Below are 19,364 nucleotides of genomic sequence, written 5' to 3' on the forward strand. Positions count from 1 at the left end.
GGCCAGGATTTTCCGCTCCCATTCGCGGTGGGGGGCGGGGAGTGGGAAATACCGCGAGGCGGCCAAAAATCGGTTTTACGCCGTGCTAAAGCCAGTTTGCGATTGGGCGCTCCAGCTGCCAATGGCGGGCCACGTTTCCCGCGGCAGCATGTCAGGAATGTCATTTCAATATATTTGCATCTGATTATCAGGGCTCCTCACTGGAACCACACCGCCCCCCCCACCCCACACCCCCACCCCCAACGCTGGATCATCAGGGCACGTCAGCGTGCAATTAGACCAACGTGTTTCACAGCGTATGTGAGCGATGTGCAACTGGCGACCTGCACATCGCTCATGACTTCCAAGGTTTGTTTGCCCACTTTTCATTGCGCAGCGCTCAGAGTCATCAATGCCAGGCTTCGCAGGCAGGACCACATCGCTTTCAGTGGGGTGTCACAGGCAAGTCTCTACCTACCAGACCAGCAGTAAGGCGGGGGTGGCTTTTAAGGGGCTACAGGGCTAGGGGTGAACAAGTGGGGATGGTTGCGCTCAGACACATGACTGGGCGGGGGGGGGGGGGTGGGGGGGGCCAGTGTGCTAGGGTAAGCATCCTCAGTGCCAGGATGGGCAGGATGTTACAGAATGAAATAAGCCACTTGGGGCCAGAATGGGAGGGATGCTGAATGAAGGAGTGCTTCAGTTTACATTGTTGAACTTGCAAAGTCTGTCCTTGTCCCAGTTCAGGGAGTGGGAGTCCAGTCTCAGTTGCGCCCAGCAGCATGTTGTGCACAGGGCATTGTCGTAACATCACGCGCCTTACCCGTGGGGTTTCTGGCATCATACTGGGCCGCAGGTGGCACACAGTCAGGGGAGGAATCCACAGCCTATAGATGGGGAAAAGGCACTGTGGGGGTATCCAAGGGTGCAAGTGACCTCAAGATGGGGAGGGATGAGGTCCACATGGGGCATAAGCACATCCACCTCAAATTGTTCAGGGGCTAACAAACGGATATTCACCACAAACACGATAGAATCAACGAACACAGAGGGAGGGTGGAGAGGTCTTGGAGGGAGGGAAACCTGAACATGGAGCTCCTCCAAGATGATGGGGAGGAGAGAGGCACAGCTGAGGCATGTTAGGAACCTTTGTGTCTAATGCTGAGCGGCACCATGGTAGACGAGAAGAAATCAGGAGCTGCCAAGAAAAAAATAATCAAGAAAACGCCACCAAAGGGCGGGAGGAAGAGGAATAGATCCAGGACAGAGAGTTGCTCCATCCAGAAAGTGATGAAGCAGGTTCACCCCGACATCGGCATCTTCTCCAAGGCCATGAGCATCATGAACTTATTCGTCAACGAAGTTTTCGTGTGCATTGCGGACGAGGCTTCTCGCCTGGCCCATTACAACAAGCGGCAGACTATTAGCTCCCGGGAGATCCAGACCGCCGTGCGCCCGCTGCTGCCTGGGGAACTGGCCCAGCACGCCGTGTCGGAGGGCACAAAGGCGGTGACCGAGTTCACCAGCTCCAAGTGAAACACCACAACACACTGGAAAAAAAAGACAAACCAGGAAAGCAAAGCAATGATGCACATTCATGCGAGACTAATCCTGCAAAGTGGCACCAAGTGATCTCCTTGTTTTAACCCCTTGTTGGCAGTGTGGAAATTCCCCAGAGCGATAACGAACTACACAGCAATTGGGTGACTGGATAAGCTTCAGAAGTGTGTTAGAATTATGGCGCTGGACGATGATGCCTCAGACCCCCCTCAAATAATCTCATTTCCTGACTAAATATTGACCCTCATGTTTATTCCAAAGGGTGTAGAATCAGTGCAGTGAAGGAGGATCCCAGTGTCCAAGCGCCAGGCCAAAGCAATCTATAGAGGGGTCCGTCATGTAAGGGAGGGTGGGGGCACACCTTGATATGGACCCGGCACTGGCCATCAATTCAAAGGTGATTACTCTCCGACACAGGAACAAAGCCCTTGAATCCACATTCACCAACCAGTCATTGACAGAGAAAGGATCTTTGGAGACTAATGCTGGCACTTGTCTGTTTCTCATTGATGCTGCAGAGAGGAGACCGTCAGCGATATGGAGCCTGGAATTATTGCTGCCTGCAGGAATCGCATACAGGCAGGAGAGAAGGGGAAGATTGCGATGGAAGCAGCTAGATCACCAATGGGAGGAGCAAAAGCCTGAGGACCAAGGGGCAGCAGAGACCCCTCCGGATACAGCGGAGGAGAGTCACAGAAACGTTGTGCATAGGCGGCTCACAAAACCGAGGGTGTACAGAACTCCTGTCTTACCTGCAGATGAGCGAGAGACAGTGTCGCCAACGCCTCTGCATATCCAGGGATCTGGTGACTGACATTTGTCACATTTTCCAGGAATTGATGCCATGGAGACTGGGAGGGCATCCATTGCCGGTGGCTCTGAAAGTAACGGCCACACTCAACTTCTACACCAGTGGCCGGTTCCAGGGCTCCACTGGGGACCTCTGCGGGATCTCCCATGCGTCCACCCACAACTGCATACGTGAGGTGACAGACACCCTTTTTGCCAAGGCCCACAATTACATCAACTTCGACAGAAATCAAGCAAGCCAGGATGCCAGAGCACAGGGATTTGCTGAGACTTCCGATTCACAGGCACTCATGTGGCTATAACAGTTCCCTGCAACAAGCAGTCCAATACAGGAAAACCACCACTCGCTCAACGTACAAGTAGCCTGTGACCATAAGAAACTTATCATGCAGGTTTGCGTCAGATCCCCAGGAAGCATCCACAACTCTCACGTCTCGAGTAGATCGCAGATCCCAGACATCTTTGAGGGACCACTCAGGATCCAAGGCTGGCTCCTCAATGACAAGGGGACCCACAAAGGACGTGGCTGATGATGCCCATGTAGCATCCACTGAACCCTGCAGAAAGAAGGTAAAACAAGGCTCATGTTACTACCTAAAGGTGCGATTCTGATGCCTGGACAGATCGGGTGAAGCACTCCAGTACACTCCCCAGGAGGTCTCACAGATCATCGTGGTCTGCTGTGTGCTGCACAACCTGGTGCTGCAAAGAGGAGAGGACCTGCCAGTTGCCAACCATGGAGGAGCTGCACATCTCCTCCGATGAGGAGGACATTGAAGAGGATGAGGGCATTGAGTTCGAGGAAGCTGAGGCTGCAGGGGAAGAGGCCAGTGCACGGGCCAGACAAGGCAGGCGTGCACATGAGGCCCTCATAGCCACCAGGTTCCACGAGGTGGATGACGAGTTGCAGTGAAGGCCCTATTGGACAAGTGCCCTCCATCGTGGGCCAACATGAACACCAGTGTTGCTATTCCTCTCATTTCAATCATGCACTTCAATATGAGAGTGAATAGTTACACATCAGGCTCACATTGCCCTGATCCTTTGAAGGGTGATGAAGCCTCGGGAGCATGTGTCTTTGCTGAGTTGAGGTGCTATTGGAGGAGGGAGTCCCGGTGTCAGACATCAGGAGCTGCTGCCTCTTCCAGTGTCGCTCTAGCACCCCAGTCGCAGCAGCAGCCTACAAGAACCAGGAGCTGTTCCACTATCCTCAGTGGCTTGTAGCTGTCTGCCTTCAATCTGATAAAGCTCCTCAAGGAGATCCATCTTCAACAACAGGGCAACACATTCTGTGTAACGTCGATGGTGAAACTGAAGGTGACACTTGGGCCAAGACAGCTGAGGACATTCCGCAGGTATGTATCTAATCAGAGATGACTCAATCCTCTGTGTCACCTTCTCCTCGACCACATTAACATCGGCACTCTCAGTTAGGGATGCTGGCCTGCTTTTATCCTTACCTTACTCTGCATGTGGACCACCTGAAGATGACAACGTCACCTCTTGTGTGCCAGACATTAAAATGCCTCCTCTCTCAGACCTGGCCCTTGCGAACTCCAAAATTCTCTCACACCACGAAGCCCTTAAGGTGACGAGTCGCTGCTAATGAAGAACAGACTTCAGCTTCAGTACATCCTCGCTCCTATCCCATTGCCCCCCTCAACATTGTCTAAAGCTACAATGTGCGCTTCCAGAGAATGCTCAAAGGCTCTGCTGACCACCAAAAATCACCGTTTGCAATTAGCATCCCCCATCTCGGTGAGTGTTTAGGTGATGGGACGCACGGCGCTGCATTCCCAACATGGTGACCAGAGCCTTGTGGCCGTAATCCAGACAATTACAGATCGAGAAACGGTCAAGGTTCTGGTTCGAGCGTCAGAGCAATAATGTGGCCGAGAGGGCAGAGTTTCGGCACCTTGAGTTGGGAAGGTTCTCCCACCTATTGGTGAGTTTAGCAGATATAGACTCAAAGTCAGAAACACAGCTGGCAGACATCAGCGCACACAAGTTCTGAGTATTGGCTCATAGCATGAAAAACCTGCCGGACAACAGAGAGCACATGGAGTTGCACGATATATAACCCTTCTCCAAGCGTTAACACATCTCTCCTTGCACACTACACCATCACCTTTCAAGAATGCAGACAAGATAGGGGAATACATCTGCCTCAATCTTACACAACCAAGAATAAACATGGCATGACCCTGCAAAGCATGTGAACGAGGTCCGTTCCACAAGCACTCTTAACATTAAGGTCGAGGCATCACTGATGTTGAGAATGATCTGGAAAAGGGACACACACTGTGGTGATATGGAAGAACACAACACAGACCAGAAGCCCATGATAGCGACATCTGCGATAAGTGGGGGGGGAGGCACTATGGTATCACACCTGATTGACAGCAACACAGCTCTTCATTAAAAAGAGGCATACACAACAGGAGATATGAAATGGGTGAGATTCTATTTACACTTGTGAACATTATAAACATGTCGTGAACACCCGTGCCACTGTTGTGTTCCTAAATATTTTTAATTTTCCTAACTCCACCACTACGTCTTGGTGCTTCGACAACGTTCACAGTGGAGGTGGAGGGAGCCTGCTGACTACTATGCCCTGCTGTCTGTGATGAATTTGGCAGGCGCCCTCTAGAGGGCCAAGGTGTGGCCCTCATGGAGGGCCCCGGCCTATTTTGGACGTCCTGCTGCACCCTTCTCGGCCTGTGGAGCTGGAGGTGATGGGGGTCACCGGAAGAGGGGATTGGGATCGGCCAGACAGTCCCAGAGTCACCTGGGTGGATGGCCCCAGGGTACCCAGCTTCAGGTCCTTCTCCCTATGGGTGTCCGAGTGCCCCTGGCTGTCTCCATGAGCAGAAAGGGCAGCTGGCGTGAGATCTAGGTGCCCCGCTACTCTCTCGTCTAGCCACTGATGGATGCCACCAATGGCTACAGCGATGGAGTGCCGCTCCTGCATCAGTGCAGGACCAATGTCCTGGACCGAGGTCTCAATGGTGGCCACCATCCTACCAGTGATGGCCTCGGTGCGTTGGCATGCCAGCACTATCACCTCAGACTGAAGGTGGACGGATTCCTCCATTGTGTGTTGCAGTCTGAGGAATGCAGCCGACATCCCTTCCCAATGTTCCCGTGACTGTCGCTGCAGCTTCACCAACTGATTTAGGACCGAGTCCAGAGGCTCGTCATCAGACTCGGACTCAGCAGAATTGTGGCCTCCAGCAGTGCTCCGCTCCCAGAGCCGGGTAACCTCGGATGTCCCTGCCTCCACCTGCTTGAGGACCAGGTTATGCACTAAGCTCACTGGGTCGTGACCCTGAGCCTGTTCCAGAACGAGGTCCCATCGAGGTGTGTCTCCCTGTGCTGCTGGACGGTTTGGGTGAGCGCCGTGATGGGTCTTCCAGGATGCTGTCCTCTGGTTCCTCATCCGAGGAGTTGGGGTCGGAGCTAAGTGCCTGGCTTGTGGATGCCCCCGGGAGCTTTCCAGAGGTGCCTGTGAAAGAAAGGAGAGATAATTAGTGCATTGCAGCCGAGTGCCAAACAGGACAATGCTCTCACAGTATGGTTGTCTGAGGGATGAGCTGGTGCAGGATCCTTCCTTGGGTGTGCACCACATATCTCACCGCCGCCGCAGGCACAATCCATGTCCTCTCCGGCCAGCTCGACGGCTCAATTCTCGGAGGGAGTGAGGACCTTGATGTCAGCCACTCCACCCTCAGTCTAGGGCCTCTCCCTTCAATTGTGTGCGAGATTGTCCTTCATAAGGGCAGATGGAGTGAGAGAGCAGGACGCATGCCAGGGCAGATGATAAAGGTGCCCTGCCAAGTGTGGGTGGTGAGTGCAGCCATGGACAGGATGAGGGCACAGACGGAGATGTGAAAGTGTGCGAGACAGAGTGAGTGGTGATGTCCCTTGAGATGGCAGCATGTGAGACGCCAGTGAATGTGTGATGGGCTGGTGAGTGTGGGAGTGGAGAGTGATGAGATGGTTGACTTACCCTGGTGGCACAGCTGAGATCATTCATTCTCTTTCTTGAATTTTGTTCTCCTCTGATTGAGAATTCTGTTGAAGCCTATGAGAGATGGAAATGCTTATCAGCCGAGGAAGTGTGAGCCATAGACAGGCAAAACTCCCCAACGACCTCTAGCAGTCTGTCAACAACAATTGTTCCTCTATCTTGTATTTCTCAAAGTATTTCAGATATCTGCTCTAGAGTTTTCTGAATGCTAAGAAGTCCTCATCACCCCTGGGTAAGTGGACTGATTTGGCTGACCTCTCCTGTGCTGTGTCAGCACTGAACACTGCTCCCACCGCCTCCCAAGCCGGAGTGGTGAGATTGGCGGACCTCCTCCAGCCATCACGAGGGTTGATCATCGTGGTGGGCCTCGACCGCATCCAACAGCGTTCCAGTGAGACGTCACTGAATTGCGGACGGGCATGCTTCTCCCCTTTGGGAGCCATGTTTTCTGTGGAGCAGTCCTGGGCTGCAGATAATAAAAAAGCCGTTTAAATATGGTACCCGGAGTGAAGAAGCGGTGAGCTCACAGCGGGACGGGCCAATCAGAAGCCGCCTGCCCGCGATCCGGCGTGCTTCCCACGCGTGCAAAACTAACGTGGCTGGAAGCAGACGGCACGGCGCGAAAACCCGCCATTGCAGCCGGCGGGCAGATGCCGGTTTTCGTGCCCGCTGTCGCACTTAGTGCGATGAGTGGGAAAATCCCGCCCAAAGTATTAAGAGAGTCAATATACAATCTCAATGCATTCTGCCACCACAAAGTGAATCCCTTTTACTTGGTGCTCTACAATTTTTAGAACGCATGATGATTTGGGCACCACGGGCAGGATTTCCTGGCACGCCTGCCCGCCCACCACCGCGATCTTCCGGTCCCGCCGAAAGTCACTGGGCTTTTGGCTGGCCCGCTGCATCCCCCATGGCTGATCCCGCCACTGCCGGGCTGGAAAATCCCAGCCTACGAGTCTATGAAAACATCGAAGGCAAGAGACTTCCACCCGGTAGTTTATTCCTTAAGAGCCAAACCATTTACAGATGGTTCCTGAGATGAACTGTGCTGGTTTTAACTGCCACTCTACAACATTGGAACCTGTCTGTGTAGCTCCCAAGATGCTAGCATTGTGCTCTCACACAGGAGTCAAAAATCTGTCCACTTACCCAGGGGTTATAAGGACTTCTTAGCATTCAGAAAACTCTAGGGCAAATATCTGAAATGCTTTGAGAAATACAAGATAGAGGAACAATTGTTGTTGACAGACTGCTAGAGGTCGTTGGGGAGTTTTGTCTGCCGATGGCTCACACTTCCTCGGCTGATAAGCATTTCCATCTCTTTTAGGCTTCAACAGAATTCTTAATCAGAAGGAAAGCACATTGAAGTATTCCTTCCCAAGAAAATAAAATCATCAAGCTGGAGTCCATCAGTCCCAGAACAAAATTGCTCTCACGTAAAGTGACTGGAGTTATTCCAGGGATGTAATGTCCATTTGTTTGGTTTGGCACGTTTCTCCTTGCCCCATAATGCTGCCACTTAATCTGCATTTCTGCTGAAAGTCATATAGAAGAGTTAATCTAGCAATACCAATGCTGCAGCAAAATCTGGAGCACGTAATACAAACAACTCAATTTGCTTGACCAGCATATTACGCGCACTTCTGTTCCAACAATAGCAGGCTGCGGATCCTGAAAGAGTAGAAGCACTAACCGTGCCAGCTAAGCAACAGGTGCAACCTGCCCTGTGAAGGAGATACATCTATCTAGACATAGCACTAGCGTGTAACTTAAACTGCTTCAGTGCATCAAGAGACGTGGTTGGCTTATGATTGGTCTCTGTTTTGAGACATCACCTTGTGTTCTGGACACCATGGAGCTCACTTAAGAAAAACCTCTCAGAGGCAGTCCTGCATCAATAAGCAGAAAAAAAAGACTAACTGCAGATCAGAGAAGAAATAGAAATCAATGCTCAAGTTGCATCAACCTCGAAACTCCCACCATGCACCTAAAAGTAAAAGTTGTGACACAAATTGCTAGTTTCCACCTCTGCAACATATCCGTCTCTGCCCCCTTCATAAGTGCTCTCCTCTCTCTCTCTCTCTGTCATCCCCTCCATACCTACAACGCTCCAAGACATCTGCACCCCTCCAATTCTGGCCTCTTGTACATCTTCGATTTTGATTTCTCCACCACTGGCAAACGGGCCTTCCATTACCTAGGCCCGAGGCTCTAGAATTCCCTCTCTAAACCTCTCCGACTCACCAACTCTTTCTCATCCTTTTAAGACACTTCTTAAAATTTACCTCTTTGACAAAGCTTTTGGTCACCTGTCCTAACATCTATTATATGGCTGGGTGTCAAATTTTCTTCTATAATGCTCCTACAAAGTACATTGGGACATTTCACTCTGTTAAAGGTGCTATATAAATGCAAATTGTTGTCATACTCATGAATATAGTGAAAATCAGCCGAAGTATTGAAGATATTATGATAAACGTCACAAAGATTCAACTAAAAATAGCCTATGTTTGCACACTGTTTTACAGAATGCCTATTTATGCCAAATGTGTGAATATTTTATTACAGTGTACCAAACGCTAAACTTCACTGAGAAACGCTCCAACTTCAACTTGAGTTGTGGATAAGATTTTGATGATAGATTATGATTAGAGTTTGCAGCTCACTTATAATCAAAGGGAATGATCGATTCAAATTGAGCAGTTTATTTGCAGCTCATTTCTCTCCCCATTGCCATTTTTATGCTCTTCCCAGTTTGCACTGTTCCCCAATCTGAACTGGTCAATTGACCTATTCCCAAGTCTCCTGTTTCTCACGGTAAGGAGTTCAGGTTGTGCCTGTCTGTGCATCAGTGATTTAGCTTTTCTTTTTAAATCGATTTAAATACTAGCCGGGTGATTAATTTCGAGTAGGTTTTCCATTAAGCTTTGAAATAAAAGCCCTTCATTTTTACAGAATGGTTCAAGGGAGGATGGGCTTTAACTACAAGGATAGCTTAGAGAAGCTAGGGTTGTTCCCCTTGGAACAGAGGAGAGTAAGGAGAGATTTGATAGAGGTGTACAGGATTATGACGGGTTTAGATAAGGTGGACAAAGAAAAGCTGTTCCCACTAGTTGATGGTACAAGGACTAGGGAGCATGGATTTAAGGTTTTGGGAACGAGATGCAGTGGGGATGTGAGGAAGAACCCTTTTACACGCCGAGTGGTAATGACCTGGACATCGCTATCTACAAAGGCGGTGGAAGCGGAGATGATGAACGGTTTGAAAAGGAAATTGGAGGAAAATAAACTTGCAGGGATAGCGCAGGGGAATGGGAGTGACTGCATTGCCCCACAGAGAGCTGGCATAGAGTAGATGGGCCGGGTGGCTGCTTCCTGTGTCGCACAGACTCAACCATTCTACTGCTTTTCAGGGAGCTACTTGAAAGTTTGAGGTGGCCTATTTTCACGTCCTCTCAGTCCCTCTCCCCAAGCACCGGTGAAACCAGAAGCTTTGCATGGAAGTAGCAGGCATGTGCGTCAATGTACTGAGTGTGTTTGCTATTTTTAAGTTATTGTTCGAATGAACAATGGCACCGAGGCACAAATCTCTTTGCAGCTCTCTCTGGCGAAGACAGATGTATAAAGGACAAAAGTGTCGTTTTCTTTTATTAATAAAAGCTGAAGGAAGGCTTTGTTCCACAACTTGTGTACTGCAAAAAAAAAGAACACGCTGAAATATGTGTCAAGTGATTTTGCTTCTTTTGGGTGGGGATGGGAAACGTGCACATTTATTAATGTAGCTGGTACAGTATCAGTAAAAGCTGCACAAACTACTAAACTTCAACTGTTAAATTTGTAATTTTGTCAGATGTTCTGACCAACAGTTTGGACATTCACAGGGAAAGCAGTGCCCATGGAGAAAGTGGATAACTGAAAAAATCCCTACACGACAACATCTGTGCTGACTTCACCTTAAAACCACTTTCATCTAAGTGGTCCATCACCGTCTTGCTTGTTCCCCTCCCTTCTGTCCGTCCCTCTTTATTTCAGCCCTATTTATATACACACACAAGGTTATTGCCACCCACAGTCTCCTTATACAGGATACATCAATTAATACAGAATCCAAAATCACAGATTTGTTGCAGCGCAAGAGGAGGCCATTCAGCCCATCCTGTCTACACCAGCTCTCTGAATGAGCAACTCATCTGGTTCCATTCCAGTGACTTCTTCCCATAACTCTGCACATTCATCCTTTTCAGATAACAGCCTAATTCCTTTCTGAATTCCTTGATCAAATCTGCCTTTCATCACAATCTCAGTTAGTGCATTGCAAATCCTAGCCACTTACTATGAGAAAGAGTTATTCATGTCTCTGTTGTTTCTTTTGCCAATTACCATTAATCTGTGCGCTCTTGTTCTCAATCCTTTCACAAGTGGGAACAGTTTCTCCCTATCTACATGTGTCCAGGCCTCTCATGATTTTGAATACCTCTGTCAAATCTCCTCTCAGCCTTCCCTTCTCCAAGGAAAACAGTCCCAACTCCTCCAATCTATCTTCGTAACTGAAGTTCCTTATTCTTGGAACAAATCTCATGAATCTTTTCTGTACTCTCTCTAATGCCTTCACATCCTTTGTAAAGTGCAGCACCTAGATCTGGATGCAATACTCCAGCAGAGGCTGAACCAATGTCTTATGCAAGTTCAACATAACCGCCTTGCTCTTTTACTCTATGCCCTTATTCTGTTCTGCCACCTTCAATGACTTATGCACAGATGCACCCTGGTCCCTCTGCTCTTGCACCCCCTTTAGAGTTGTACCCTCTATTTTATATTGTCTTTCCGTGTTCTTCCTACCAAATGAATCACCTCACACTTCTTCGCATTGAATTTCATCTGCCAATTGTCCACCTATTCCACTTGTCTCTGTCCTTCTGAAGTTCAACACTATCCTCCTCAGAGTTCACAATGCTTCTAAGTTTTGTATTATCTGTGAATTTTGAAACTACGCCCTGTATACCAAGGTCTAGGTCATTGATATATGAGGAAGAGCAAGATTCCCAACACCGACCCCTGGGGAACTCCACTACAAACTTCCCTCCAGTCTGAAAAATATCCATTAACCATTACTCTGTTTCCTATCACTCAGCCAGTTTTGTATCCATGTTTCTATAATCCCTTTTATTCCGTGAGCTATAACTTTGCTCGCAAGTCTACTGTGCGGCAAAGTATCAAATGCCTTTTGGAAGCCCACGTACACCACATCAACAGCATTACCCTCATCAACCCTCTTTATTATCACTTCAAAAAGATTCCAGCGAGTTAGTTAAACACAATTTTCCCTTAACAAATCTATGCTGGCTTTCCTTAATTAATCCGCAGTTGTTCAAGTCGTTATTAATTTTGTCCTGAATTGTTTCCATAAGTTTCCCCACCATCGAAGTCAAACTGACTAGCCTGTAGTTGCTGGGCTTATCTTTACACCCATTTTTGAACAAGTGTGTAACATTTGCTATGTCCCTTGCCTCCATGTATAAATCCCCTTTTTGATCCCTAATCAGCACACTCTTCCCTTTACCCCCTTTTATTATTTATATGCCTATAGAAGACTTTAGGATTCCCTTTTATGTTAGCTGCCAGTCTCTTTTCATACTCTCTCTTATTTGCTTTTTCACTTCTCTTCTGAACCTTCTATATTCATCCTGGCTCTACGTCATGTTATCCACCTGACATCTGTCATTAGCACACTTTCTTTTGTTAACAAAACACCATTTAACAATTCAAATAAAATAGTCTGCCCCTAGTAGGCAAATCAATTTGGAAGACATAAAAAGACAATGCGAAATACTTTAACAGAACGGCATTTTTGGAGGGAGTTGAAACACAGGTTTTAATGGCAGGAATCAACCACATTTAACACTCTTAACAGAAATTACTGAAAAAAGTGTTTATACATTAATTAGTTATTTGGCCAAAGAGGTCTTATTTATAGCTTCAGAGAAAGTTAATTATGTAGTATGTTACAACATTACGCTATCTTTTCTCTCCAACCTAGGCTACTGAAGGACCCAAGAAAGTCTATACTGCCTGAATTCAGTTCCCAACAGATACACACCCGCAGCACAAAATGACCTTTGATTCAGGAATAAGTGGTATAAATTCAACAATATCTTTTTGGAAGGGCAGATTGCACAGTGTAATAACGAAAGTTGTATTCACTCCTAATTTGAAAAGAAACTTTGTTAATAAAACACTACTTAACATTTCAAAGTAAAACATTCTACGCCTAATGGACAGGTAATCAAAGACTGAAATCTCTCACTCCCAACTGCTCTTAACTTACCAGTTAAACTTGTTGCTCTGGGTGACTCTTGAACTGATGTGGATTTAGTACGGCCTTGGTGTCTGCGTTTGTTTGTAGCCGATCGTGTTGTTCGAATGTGCACCTCACTGACTTTGAAGAAAACCACCATAAAGGGCTGTCTGTCATGTGGTCCATGATGTCCTATCAGGCCTGCCAGTTTGGGGTTGATGCCTTGACCTGCAAGAACATGAGATTCAAATTAAAAATACACAATCAAAACATTCGTTGTAGTCTATATATGCTTTTTGCAACACACGCTAGTTTATTTTCCAATTCAAAATAATTAGGAATATTCCAAAGGCAACATAGGGACACTGCTTCCTTACAGAAAGAAGTCATCTCAGTGGGGTTATGGGTTGAAGTCAAGTCTAAATGGATAAAAGTCTCCTTTACATGCTGTCTATGGTCTACAATTAATTTGGGTAATCCTAGCCCAGCTTGCAGAAGGCTGCTGAGTAAAGACCAGGAACTGAACACATCTGTTTAGCTCAGTGTCATTTATGGCCTTTTCATGTATAACTTTCAGTGTGTGCCTTTTTCTTAAAGGCTGTATAATGACTTCATTGAAACCCTTCAAACACAAGATCACTGCTTGACAGGCGTACCTGGCCATATGCTCTTTTATAGCCCTGTCCCCATAAACACCCTTGATACTGTGGTGACCTATTCTAAAATTAATTGCTCCTGAGCTGTTTTGCAAATATATTCTCGCTGGTCATATTTCATTCAAAGGATGACATCTTTCTGATTAAAGTCTACAGCTACAAGTCACAAAACATACATTAAAGGCCATGAATGATGGTTCAAGTTCTGTAATTCCCTCTCTCCACCTCTCTCCCCCTCTTTAAGCCTACCTCATTGACAAAGCTTTTGGTCATCTGCCCCAATCTCTCCTTGTGCTGGCCTATGAGAGATCAAGTAGACTAGGCCAATTAGAAGGGGGGGTCTCATTAAAATTCTCAACGATCTTGACAGGGTAGACACTGGGTGGATGTTCCCCTGGCTGGGGAATCTAAAACCAGGGGTCACAGGCACAGGGCAAGGGCTTGGCCATCTAACACTAAGATGAGGAGGATCTTCCTTTACTCAAAGGGCTGTGGAGTGTATTCAAGACAGGGTACATTCAAGACTCAGATCGACAGATTTTTGGATACTAAGTGTATCAAGATATTATGGAGATAGCGCAAAGAGGAAGAAATGAATGGGGAAGCAGACTCAAAGGGCTGAATGGCCTACTCCTGCTCAAGCTACCTATATTCTTATGTGGCATGTCAAATTTTGTTTGATAACGCTGTGAAGCTCCTTGAAACATTTTCCTTTGTTACAGACACTAATTTTTAAAAATTCTTTCATAGGATGTGGGCATCACTGGCTGGGCCAGCATTTATTGCCCATCCCTAACTGCCCTTGAGAAAGTTGTGGTGAGATGACTTCTTGAGCTGCTGCAGTCCATGTGGTGTAGGTACACCCATAGTGCTGTTGCGGGGGGAGATCAGTGAAGGAACGGCGATATATTTCCAATTCAGAATGGTGAGTGGCTTGGAGGGGAACTTCCAGGCGCTGGTGTTCTCATGTGCCTACTGCCCTTGTCTTCCTAGATGGTAGTGGTGGTGGGTTTGGAAAGTGCTGCCTAAGGAGCCTTGAGTTCCTGCAGTGCAAGTAATTGTCATACTCGGGTCTTTTGAACATTCCGGTGTAAATACTGCATGTTATTGATGACACAGAAAAATAATTTTAATCTGAAGGAGGTTGAAAAGACGGGTTACCGAGCCAACCTGTGAGGCAGATGAACATTGTTGGTGATGGTGCCTTTCAGATTCCATCTTTAACTCTGCAAGATAAGCCTTTCCACCATCTACAAGGCACAAATTGGGAGTGTGATGGGATGCTCTCCACTTGCCTGGATGAATGCAGCTCCAACAACACTCAAGTAGCTCGGCACCATCCAGGACAAAGCAGCCCGCTTGATTGGCACCCCATCCACAAACATTCACTCCCTCCACCACCAACACACAGTGGCAGCAGTGTGTACCATCTACAAGATGCACTGCAGGAATTCACCAAGCTTCTCTAGATGGCACCTTCTAAACCCACAACCACTACCCTCTAGAAGGACAAGGTCAGCAGATGCAAGGGAACACCACCACCTGGAAGTTCCCCTCCAAGCCACACACAATCCTGACTTGGAAATATATTGCCATTCCTTCACTGATCTCCCTCCCCAACAGCATTGTGGGTGTACCTACACCACATGGACTGTAGCGGTTCAAGATGGCTGCTCACCACCACCTTCTGAAAGGCGATTAGGGGTGGGCAATAAATGCTGGCCTAGCCAGCAACACCCACATCCCAGAAATGAAAAAAAAAAATAATGCAATACTATCAACTAGAAACTCCTTCAAACCAATTATCAAGCATCATCAGAAGTGTCTACAGAACATAATTTTTATCTTTGAATTATTCAGTTCTTTGTTTCATTTGCTTTTGGGAGTTGGGTGATGCTGACAAGATTATGTTTATTGTCCATCCCTAGTTGCTGTGAAGTGATGGCTCTGACCCTTCTTCAGCAGCTGCAGACTGTGCTTCTACTATAGACACCTTTGCTATTGTTACACAATAAATTTGACTATTTAAGTAGTTACGTAACAAAAAAAAATCATTAAAAGTTAATCATTTGTTCTGATGGTATGCTTCTGACCATTAAATCAATCTTAAAACGTAATACCATCCCATACAAATAAACTTGCCAAAAATCTAGCAAAATTCACTGCGTCTTAGTGCTTTAATATAATTCAAATTTCTTGTCAAGCCTGAAAGTGGATTCAGATAAGCTCCATACTTGGGCTTGAAAGACAAGTTTTAGCAGAACAATCAGGTTACAGTTAACTCCTTTTTTGAAATAAAAAAGAGAAAGGAAATTTTAGGAAGCAAATTATGGGGTAGGGCAGCTTTAAAATGAAACAACAATTTCTTTATTGCAATGTGTGTTCAACTTTTTCCAACTTTCTTCCATCGAGCCCAAGTTCAAACAGCTCACACCCGCTTTCCACGGCAATACGGGGGTAGGGCTCACTGTTCGACTTGAAGTGCGACAATGGAATAACTATTTGTGGAAAACTCTCTTTTCCCCTTGAGCCTGACCGACATGGGTTTTCCGAACGCAGCTTATTCAGCCCAGAAAAATAAAGTTAGGCATCTAATCCAATGGTTAAACAATTATTTTTCTGGCATCCTGTAGTTCCATATGAAATAATGACAGGTCAATTCCAAGAAAGACTTTTTTTTTAAAAATACAGAACTATGTCTAGACATAAGTGACGTGGCAGAAAATAAGGAAAATATTTAACTACGCTTAAACAAATCTGACTAACTCATTACACATTGAACCATACACTAATTCACATCTTTGCTTGTATTCCAATCTGTGATCTCAGTGATGTGAGCAATCCCCTTCTACAGATGTAATATTTATATTAAATATTTTGGGCCTGTATAAAAGTAGAGCTGTATTGCTGTGGACTCCCTTTGATTGGCCAGACTGCAGACTCGAACACGACTATCCCATCAACCAATGAGGTTCCAGTAACAGGATCCAATCAGATTCTAGAACTGTGCCTTAAGTACCAGAATAACCTGTTGTACTATTTAATTAACAAACTCATTCTGAGAAAAGTCAACAATTCAGAAGAAAATTGCGAACTTATCCATAAACTTGTTTCAACAACCACCACCACTCTCTTCAAATTAGCATACTGTATGTTCCCTCATCCAGTCAGCTGATGCCCCAACCTCGAAAGCCCAGAGAGAGAGAGTGCACAAGAGACAGAGATGAAAGGGAAATGTAAAGAGTATGAGTGGGAGAAATTAACCCTTTTACAATGAGAACATTTTATGCGTTGACACGAGGGAAATTACAAACATGATTATATTTCAAAAGTATCTCATTGGCAGTAAAAGTATTTGGGATACCCTGGGGTCAAGAAGAGTATTACATAATTGCAAATTGTTTATAGACATAATTATGCCAATGACCCAACTATCAGCAGTTAACTGCTAAGTCAGTGCCGTTTCGCATGCCAACATTTTAACCTGCTGGTATGTAAATGCCAATTAAAGATGGCAAGTTGTGAAAAATGAAAATGTTAAGTAATTTATAAAATTGTACTAAGTATTTTCAATAAATCCCAAAGAAAACACACTTTTTTGGTTCAGAATGACCGTTCTGACATGATACAATTCAATGAGGAATAGTTCTGACTGGTTGGTTATGTGACAGACACACGGGATGCTCAGAATGTGACTTGTCAAAGGTTTTCTCTCTCCAATTCTACTCTTATTTGTATCTCAAGTTTCTAAACTGCTTTTAGGGAAATAGGTTGGCTGGGTGATTTGACTCCATCAATGCTGGACATTTAAGCAGAGATGTGGAGGAAATTTTACACATTCTTCAAAACGTTTAGAGTTCTTGAGCTCCCCTAGTGCTGCAAGAGATTTGAATTAACTAGTGTAGTTAAAGTTGGACTCTGCCTTGGTTATAGTTTCTTGCCCAAGTGAGTGCATTTCTCACACACACTGCTTGAGAATGAACAAAAAAAGAATTAAAGGTATCATTTATGAAAAGAAACACAACAAAATTACAATCCATGTACTTGCATAGAATTTAAAGGCCATTCAGCCCAACAGGTCCATGCTGTCTTTCTTATGTGCCACATAAGCCTCCTCCCACCCTACTTTTAACCCCATCAGCATATCCTTCTATGCCTTTCTCCCTGATGTATTTCTCTCGCTTCCCCTTAAATGGATTCATGTTTTTTGCTTCAACTACTCCCTGCAGTAGTGAGCCCCACATTCTAGCTGCTCTCCGGGTAACAAAGTTTCCACTGGATTCATTGGTGACTGCCTTATAGTTACGATGTGCAGTTCTGGTCTCGCCCTCAAGTGGGAAAACATCCTCTCCACGTTTCCTGTTATCAAAACCTTTCCATTTTTTAAAAAAAAGACCTCTATTTTGACATCCCTCAAGCCTTCTCTCTCCTAGAAGAGTCGCAGCCTGTTCTGACTAACCTCGTTTTGCCCACGCAAGACTAAAAGGCTGAATTTGAGCCAAGTGTCTTATCAACGTTTTCAGTTCTTCATAATTTATAACACAAAAACTGTACTTAACAGCCAGATCAACTCTTTCATTTTGGCAGAAAAGGAGCCCCACCCCAGTTGCTGAAATGTTCGTCTTGCCCTACAAGGTTCTATTTCCAAAAAATCATTAACAAAATAAAATTTAATAAAATAAAACAAAACACCAGTCAATGCCACACTAACTCCCTTGATACCTCCAACTGAATAGTTGCAGAATTGACAATGTTCAGGAGAGTGTAGGTATGGACATCAAACCAGTAAAGGTTTAGTCGTTATACTCAATACACCCGTTCTTTTAAATATATGGATTTAACTCCTTCTGCTAAATGTTGTGCTGTTTATACTGCTCCTGCTCCTGCCAATTGCATTGTTTGAATGTACCCACCGAGAGTCATCATCACTGGAGCATAACTGAACTGAATAGGAAATGAAATTTTTGTCTAGCGCCTTGTTTCTACAATCTAATTTACCAATTTTGGGGTGTTCTAGCAGTTTCTTCAAGTCACGAGAGAGAATCTAGTCCAGTGATGATTCTATTATGGGAATGGCTGTTCTGATTGCAACATGATTACCATTTAACCTTTCTTTAGTTTCTTAATGCAGCAATATTGTTACAGAGACCAATATTTCTGCCCACGGTGATTGTAATATTTAATAAAATATTTTATTTTTTCTTTATTGGAATATGTTTCATGGGATTTGGGTGTTGCTCGCTAGGGGAGCTATTATTGCCCAACTGTAATTATCCTCGAGAAGGTGGTGGCGAGTTGCCTTCTTGAACCGCTGCAGTCCATGTGGTGTAGGTACACCCACAGTGCTGTTAGGGAGGGAGTTCCAGGATTTTGACTCAGCAACAGTGAAGGAACTGAGACATATTTCCATGTCAGGATGGTGACTGGCTTGGATAGGAACTTCAATGTGGTGGTGTTCCCACATGTCTGCTGCCCTTGTCCTTCTAGGTAGTAGTGGTCGTGGGTTTCGAAGGTGCTGTCGAAGGAGGCTTGGTGAATTCCTGCAGTGCATCTTGTACATGGTACACACTGCTGCCACTGTGCGTCGGCATTGGAGAGAATGAATGTTTGTGGATGGGATGCTAATCAAGCGAACTGCTGTTTCCTGAATGGTATCAAGCTTCTTGAGTGTTGTTGGAGCTGCACTCATCCAGACAAGTGGAGAGTATTCCATCACACTCCTGACTTGTGCCTTGTAGAATGCAGACAGGCTTTGGGGAGTCAGGAGGTGAGTTACTTGCCATAGAATTCCCAGCCTCTGACCTGCTCTTGTAGCCACAGTATTTAATTGGCTAGTCCAGTTCAGTTTCAGGTCAATGGTAACCCCCAGGATGTTGATAGTGGAGATTCAGTGATGGCAATGCAATTGAATGTCAAGGAGCGATAGTTAGATTCTCTCTTGTTGGAAATGGTCATTGCCTGGCACTTGTGTGTTACGAATGTCACTTGCTGTTTGGCAGCCCAAGCCTCGATATTGTCTAGGCTTGTT

The 19,364-nt window shown here is 45.8% G+C and overlaps 1 protein-coding gene across 1 annotated transcript in view; it reads right to left on the reverse strand.

Annotated features, from left to right (window-relative positions):
• bmp6 (bone morphogenetic protein 6) overlaps positions 1-19,364 on the reverse strand; it is a 127,391-nt gene that overhangs the window by 39,398 nt on the left and 68,629 nt on the right. The window contains exon 4 of the mRNA XM_078539942.1: positions 12,711-12,908. Within this exon, the coding sequence (XP_078396068.1) occupies positions 12,711-12,908 (198 nt within the window). The remainder of the gene's footprint in view (positions 1-12,710; positions 12,909-19,364) is intronic.

Source organism: Cetorhinus maximus, chromosome 4 (assembly GCF_964194155.1).
Source record: "Cetorhinus maximus chromosome 4, sCetMax3.hap1.1, whole genome shotgun sequence".
Lineage (NCBI taxonomy): Eukaryota > Metazoa > Chordata > Chondrichthyes > Lamniformes > Cetorhinidae > Cetorhinus > Cetorhinus maximus.